Source organism: Cebidichthys violaceus, unplaced genomic scaffold, assembly GCF_023349555.1.
Source record: "Cebidichthys violaceus isolate CVI_PGR_0920_01 unplaced genomic scaffold, fCebVio1.0.p SCAF_9, whole genome shotgun sequence".
Classification (NCBI taxonomy): domain Eukaryota; kingdom Metazoa; phylum Chordata; class Actinopteri; order Perciformes; family Stichaeidae; genus Cebidichthys; species Cebidichthys violaceus.
This window is the reverse complement of record NW_027176975.1, coordinates 9,719,646-9,726,621: the sequence shown is the minus strand read 5'-3', so window position 1 is coordinate 9,726,621 and position 6,976 is coordinate 9,719,646. Positions and strand designations below refer to the sequence as shown.

Below are 6,976 nucleotides of genomic sequence, written 5' to 3'. Positions count from 1 at the left end.
GCAGGCTAAATGAGCATGCCCACTCATGAATGTTGTTGCTTAATTACAATCCCTGATGGAAAAACCACCGAGGGAGCAGCCCTAACAAAGCCACGCGTTAGGATAGAAATGGAAGCTTTTTCTTTTCCTCAAAAAAAACAAAATGTATGTGTTCAAGTGTTTATGAACGTCATTAATTGTAATGGGTGTACATTTTTTTTCCCAGCGTCCAAACAAAATACAAAGGCAATCTGCATGTGCTTCAATTTGATTTACAAAAATGAGATTGATGTATTGAAAGGGAACATTCAAAGGACCTGCTACTGTGTTGGATGCAAAGGCACTGTGCTATCTGACATTTACATACAGTACGTTGGCGGTATTTAACAATCCGCTGCACTAAACATGGAAATAAATGAAAAATAAATAAATTACTGTTAGACATGACCTACAATCACTTCAAGTATAATTTAGTTTCTTGTTACTGTTACATGGGCCCAATTACATATCGACACCACAGAGCAATCAAGAACGTACAATCAAATTAAATGTGTAACCAGTCAGATAAAGACACATCTGTTGTTTGATGTGTGCAGAGCTTGACTTTGTCCAGCATTCAGTAATATAGAGAGCACACAGCAGAGTACTGCATTTGAGATAATATCATCCAGAAATAGATTGTGCATACTAGATATTTAACCTGTATACCTTCAAAACTGTCACTAAATTGTTAAACTGAAATTTGAACAGTGAATTTCTATGGTATATCTTTTTGCGGTTAACCAAATGTGTGTTCTGAATGCCACATTACTCTATTTAAGCAAAAAGCTCCCGGTTTTCTGTAAAGGAACTCTACGCTGTAGATAAATTATTCAGTAGTATTTGCATTTGCATTGTGATTTGCATTCATGTAGATTACAGAGAATGGAGAAGGAGGCGCTGCACCAAAGAGAATTACATTCTGAACCATTTTCGGTCTCACTGGTGACGAGTTGACATGGATTTTTGTTCCATTTTCCTCCTCTGCTTCGAGGTATACTGCTGAGATCAGTGACACACTTTTCAAACTGTTGTTTGATTAATAAAAGAAGGAAACGATGTCTAATGCTCACCAGCACTCACACACAAAAAGCGCTGCCATTAAAAATGAATCGTGACATTGAACAATGAGTCTATTTGATTGACTAGGCAGAGATTTTTACTGTAATATTCTCATCATCTTTATTTCTATTGTAAGGCTTGTGAGTTGAAGCTCAAAGGAACCAGTAGGCATGGAGGAGATGTCATATGGATTAAACACTAGGAAAGGGTGTGAAACTCTCACAGTACACTGAAGATCCTGGCTATTATGTTTCATCTAAAAATAACAAGCCTGACTAAAAAGAACAAGACAACACTGAAATAAGAAATGAAAAAAGTGCATGCTCCATAGAGAATACAGTTCAAACAGCAGCAGTAATAGTGCTGAGTGTGATATGGAATACAATGAGGAGAATGTACAGTACGAGACTCCCTTCAATTATAAATGAAAAGGAAATCAGTGTGAAATGTATGGAATAACCCAGATACTGAAATAAAACATCGTCAGTGTCTCTCTAGAGCCACTTTTGTGAAACATCTTTTTTTTCAAAATCATCAAGATTTCATGTGTCTTGATGTAAAATAAATAAATCTTGTGAATTACTGTATTACTTTAACTTAATTGCATTTATTACTGACATCATTGTTAGTAAACAGAAATCTTGAGAAAGATACCTTCTAGGCTTCTGGGCTGAATTTATGTATTCTTACATGGGAAATGTATGAGAGAGTAGATTGAGACAGCGTGGAAACACACTCCTGCGGTGTGTGTGTGTGTGTGTGTGTGTGTGTGTGTGTGTGTGTGTGTACATGCAATGTGGGGCTGATATGATGCATCAAAGGGGTGGGGTAGGTCTGCCTGCAATAAGAGAGAAGGGCTTAGCCAACGTATGCGCATGTGCAAATACAGCCTAGCCCCTTTATACCCACATGTTGATGTAAAAGCCACTCTGTGTCAACAGTTGCAAACACAAATGCAAAAATGTGTTTACTGTGTTTGAGACTTCAGCATTTGTTTGTGTCTAAACCATGCGGAACACAGAATACAGAATATTATTCTTAGACTTTATTATTAATGTAATTAAATGGTGAAACTTGATGTGCCTAATTTTCTCCTAAATATATGAAGAACTAACATTAAATGCTAAAAGTCAAAGAGAAAAGTCTTCTTTCTGAAAAAAATGCTGACAGAGTTAACAATGTTTACTTTGGGCGAGGGGACCTGAGGGTGGGTGCTACGTTTTCGTAACAACGCTGTTGGTCGGGATGGTGTTACCAGCTGTATGAGAGCAGTGCAGAGCAGCTGCCTTGAGCTAACCAGTGGGGAAAACTCTCGTACACGAACATGCACTAAAAGCATGCGTGGCCAGCCCTGCTATGTTAACAAAGCAAGGAGAAGCTCTGATGACAACACACACAGAGGAAGACTTCATTCTCTGCTCAGATAGACATTACTTCACTATATCTTTACATAGCTAATCATTGTTTGCAACTATATTAACGCTCTGAATGTTAAATACAGCTCATTTATTATATTATAAAGTGTGAGCAATGCCCCACAATGTAATTAAGTATCACAAGTACAACAATGTATGCATGTAATTAACATTCATTGTTTACGTGTTTTAATGCTGTAAGTGATGCAGCTATCACTATGTCTCCCAGAACCTCACTTCTTATCCTTCACTTTTCATGCAAATGCCAAAAGAAATCGAATAACTCCTATAGGAGTACAACATAAAATATCAATTACAGATATAGTGATGAAAAACTATATTGTATCACAAAATGGTAACAATCAAGAAAGCTGCCAGGACCCTGAAATTATACTTGGTGCTTAGGTAGAGCTGCTTATTTTAATGTATACTGAGTTTTCACCTCCCACTCACAGAAAGGGAAGTTCGTTTGGCTCTGTCATTACATGAAACCGTCTTTGTTCATCAGAACAGTGTAACCTTTGTGCATTATTAGGATTTCATGTTAAAAGTCAGTAAAATAAAAAATCCCTTCATCATTGAAAGCTCATACAGTAACTGCCATGCATTGTGGTCATGCATGTTAAAATGCAATCACTAAAGACAACCTCTTTGTCGTTTCTGATGGTTTTACGTGGCCATTGGTCTTAAAATACATGGGACGCATGACTCCTTCTGACAGGTTGCATTTGATAAGTTAGGACTACATTGTTGCAGTCCGTTATTTGTAATTAGTAGTAGATGTGCCTTACAGTTAAGTTATTTACTTTATAGTATCGAATAGTACAACTTGAGTAGCAACGACTGGGAGGGTCAAGCCTCCCTTAACAGTCACCTTGATTAATGGTAGAAACAGCCCACAGTGTTTAATCACATCCAGAGAGGCAGACCTACAAAAACAGACTGTTATTTGCCTCCTCGTCGGAGTGACCACTGTCCCCTGTCATGTGTAGTGGTGTATCTTTTCTCTCTTCCGGTTGCGGCTGTCAGGGTCCCAATGCTTATAGTGGTCTTGTTTAATCCTATAAAAAAATATAACGTCAGTGTAATTATCAAATCAAAGTAAGAATTACAGAACATACAGATACGTGCAATATATATATAATCACGGTTGTATTTGTATTTGTGAGCGTGCAAATCATTTAATCCTCGTATTGTACTCTTTGCTTACAGGCATATCTGAAGACACCTTCTTACCCGGAGTTTGAGCGTGACCTCTACTGCAGTTGAAAATACTTGGGAGCGGAGGGTGAATCCATTGATTTTTTGACGATGTAACCCATCTCCGCAAGAAGACGGTTGACACTTTGAATAAGAAACCCCTTCATTTTGTGCATAACCATCGCAAGAAAGGCTTATGTGCTCCTCGCCGCTTGATTTCCGACTCGGGGTGCTCAGTGTTGTTGGGGTAAAGTCCGTTTCAGCTGCACTGCATCAACATGGTGAGTATGACAGCACCTGGACCTAACGGTTTCTCACATTCCTCGCACTTCATTGATAGATGATTAGTCGCTGACATCAATTTTCATGCCGAAAGTACTGCAACGTTGCTTGCCAATTGATGTTTCAGCCAATGTGTTATTGCGATTGCAGTGTGACGTTAGCTTAGCTTACTAGCCAGAGCAGGTACTTGTAGCCGGCTAGCCAGTGGAACGCTAGCTCTTTAGCTAGTGTTAGTCTAGTGATGTTAATGGTGCGTAACGGCTACTGTTTTAGATCCTTTCACTGGGTTCACTCGCATACAGTGTTTTTGAGTAACTTTGCTGACATTAGAGTTTCAGGGTAACGTTAGATGTTGAAGATGAGTTCAATGTACCAGTATGAATCTCACCAACAAGCAGTTAGCTTAACGTAGCCATTCAGCTGGCAGCAGGATGCCTTTGGGAGAAGTCAAGGTGTGCTCACCTTCACTTCAAGGGTTTTATGAAACCTGTCTGGGAAATGTTTGCATTGTGAACTTACTGAGTGCAATTGATAGTTGTTGATTACAGCACTGTGTGTATGTCTCCGTAACCTTTTTTTTTTATGGCTGGGCAAATAATTGGCACTTATGATTGTTTTCATCCATGACAATGTGCATAATAATGCCAATTATCTTCAAATGTCCTCCAAAACACAGTTTGGTGTCTTGAATCTCAACACAACCAGTACTAAATCTGACAATATCAACAGTAAGATGGGACGCTTTGGGGAACTCAATTATTATTTTTATTATTTTAAGTGTATTTTTCTTCCTATCATGCAATCATATTGTCCACATTCTGCTGATTTCTATCCTCTGTTACAGCAGCTTGGACAGCACAATAGTTTTCAGGCAGGTAATCTTCAAATCAAGCAGTTAGCAATCTGATCCGTTTTCCAGTTTATTGTAACACCACCGGTGTATACAATACTAGGGGAAGAACTGACACAAAAAACAACCGTAAGTTGCACTATATCGCAGAAATGACAAACATCCAGGATGTCATCTAGTTTCTGACTACAATACAAAGTGTCAGGTTTTGGTTGCCAAAACTCTAACTATGGTTGTTTTTTTCTTCACCTTTATATTTTGAGTAATTAAGATTTTATGCAGTTATATGCCAGGTTAATGATGTAGGTGTAATATAAATGAATAAAACCTTAATTTCTGTAACTAAACAATTATTTATAATTTGTGTTTTTTCTAAAAGTTTACATCATTTTAATCTTTAGTGTTAATGCGTCCACCCTGGTATACAAAATACCAGCAGTGCAGCTGTTGTTATGGTCTTCACAGATCCCTCAAAAAGGAATCCAGCAAGTCACTGTTTTTTTTTGTTCATTTGTTCTCTCCCTATTGTTTTTTGGACCTTTTGTGCTGATTCCCATCACAGCCCTTCAGCATTGTAGTCTTGGATTGTGGCTCCCTCAAATGACACCAACATTAGCTTGCCCCCTCTCACACACAGCTGAAGAGACTGGGGTGCATGTTTTATGGTTTGCTGTCCCTATTTTTCATATGTTAAAAAGTGGTTGCCATCAGGCAACCAAAGGCCAATAATTGGTTGGCAATTTATCAAAATAGTTGCCAATGGCAACCTGGCAACCCTTACCGTCGTCCCCTAGCCCATTCCAATATACAGTATGTTTCAAAGGAGTAAATACACCCAACAAAAGTCTAGATGAGTGACACTGGGGAAGCATCGGTCAATGAGAGGTTTCACTGCTTCAAAGTTAGTTTCATGGGCAAAGTAGTAGTGAGATGTTTGAGCTCTTAAAGATGGTGGTTATCACTGCAGCGCCGACTCTGTACCCCCTACAGATTTCATTTGGTTTTTGTGTGGAGGGGGTCAAACGGACTTGGAAAGATAAGAGAGTCCATGCTGGCTCAATTTCCCCCAGGCCTGAGATCTTTGCAGGGCTCCCACAGAGAATGGTCAACATCCACCAAACTTAAGACCGTCTGCTTTTGACCTATATATCATGACCATTACTCGCATGGGGAATGTCTTGAGTCAGAGGTTGTGTTTGGTCACGCATCACATCTTACCAAGTATAATTGCCAAATTAATGTCACCCACTCTCCCCTCTGTGACTCCAGAAGAGGTCTCGACATTAGCTTTTGGAGCTAACCCCATGCTGAGTGACACTGGGGATCCCATGACCAATCCAAAATGTAGGTCTAGTGTACGGGTCATCATCTGTCCTGTCTAGGTGTCATTCACTTCCTGCTCCTGAACCTAAAGCAGTCTGACAGAGGTTTAACCATCTCTCTGAAATGTATTTACTAGTATTGTGCGCAGAGTAGGTAACTATGAGAAAAGTTTGCCTTATGCTAAAAGCAGAATCTATGTGAGATTAGGTTAGCATGTTAATTGGATTGAAGCCCAAAACCAGGTTTCTTGTAAAATATTCAAATAAGTGATTGTTAATTTCGAAATTCAGACATGTGTGGTCCATTTTTAGATAAGGTTATTATAGGAATGAGCTGAAATCATAAGTAAAGATGCTGAAGGCTTTACTAACAAAAAAGGGGTGATGGTGCAAAAATCAATGAAAGTGAAAGATTAGCAAACCTGAGACTGCTGGAAGGAGAGGCTCAGTTAAAAAAGAACGACACAGACACTATGAACATTACCAATAACTATACGGTATCCTTCATGCTTCCCAGGACAGGCCAAGCACCCGCTAGATGAGGGTCTCACCCAGAGAGCACATTTTAGGATTCTGCATGTTAGCAGAGTCTGTATTTTACTTTTTTTTTGAGAGTTTGAGTCCTGAATTAATTTCCCATTCTATACAAAATGTTCAACTATTCTTAAATTGCCACCAAAGCGCACAGTAGGCAAAGTGAAATTAGAATTTTAAATTGCCCTTTGGTGGTGAACGTGTTAGTTAGAGCAGGGAGTTTTGTTTAGTTTTTGTTTAGCCTAATATATTGATGTGTAAACATCATTTTGACAAAACAGAGAAGGCTGCAG

The 6,976-nt window shown here is 38.9% G+C and overlaps 1 protein-coding gene across 1 annotated transcript in view; it reads left to right on the top strand.

The window, feature by feature from the left end:
- Nucleotides 1–3,755: 3,755 nt before the first annotated feature.
- Nucleotides 3,756–6,976, top strand: part of tmem161b (transmembrane protein 161B) — a 17,687-nt gene continuing 14,466 nt past the window's right edge. Inside the window, exon 1 of the mRNA XM_068703777.1 lies at nt 3,756–3,976. Within this exon, the coding sequence (XP_068559878.1) occupies nt 3,974–3,976 (3 nt within the window). The 5' untranslated portion in view covers nt 3,756–3,973. The remainder of the gene's footprint in view (nt 3,977–6,976) is intronic.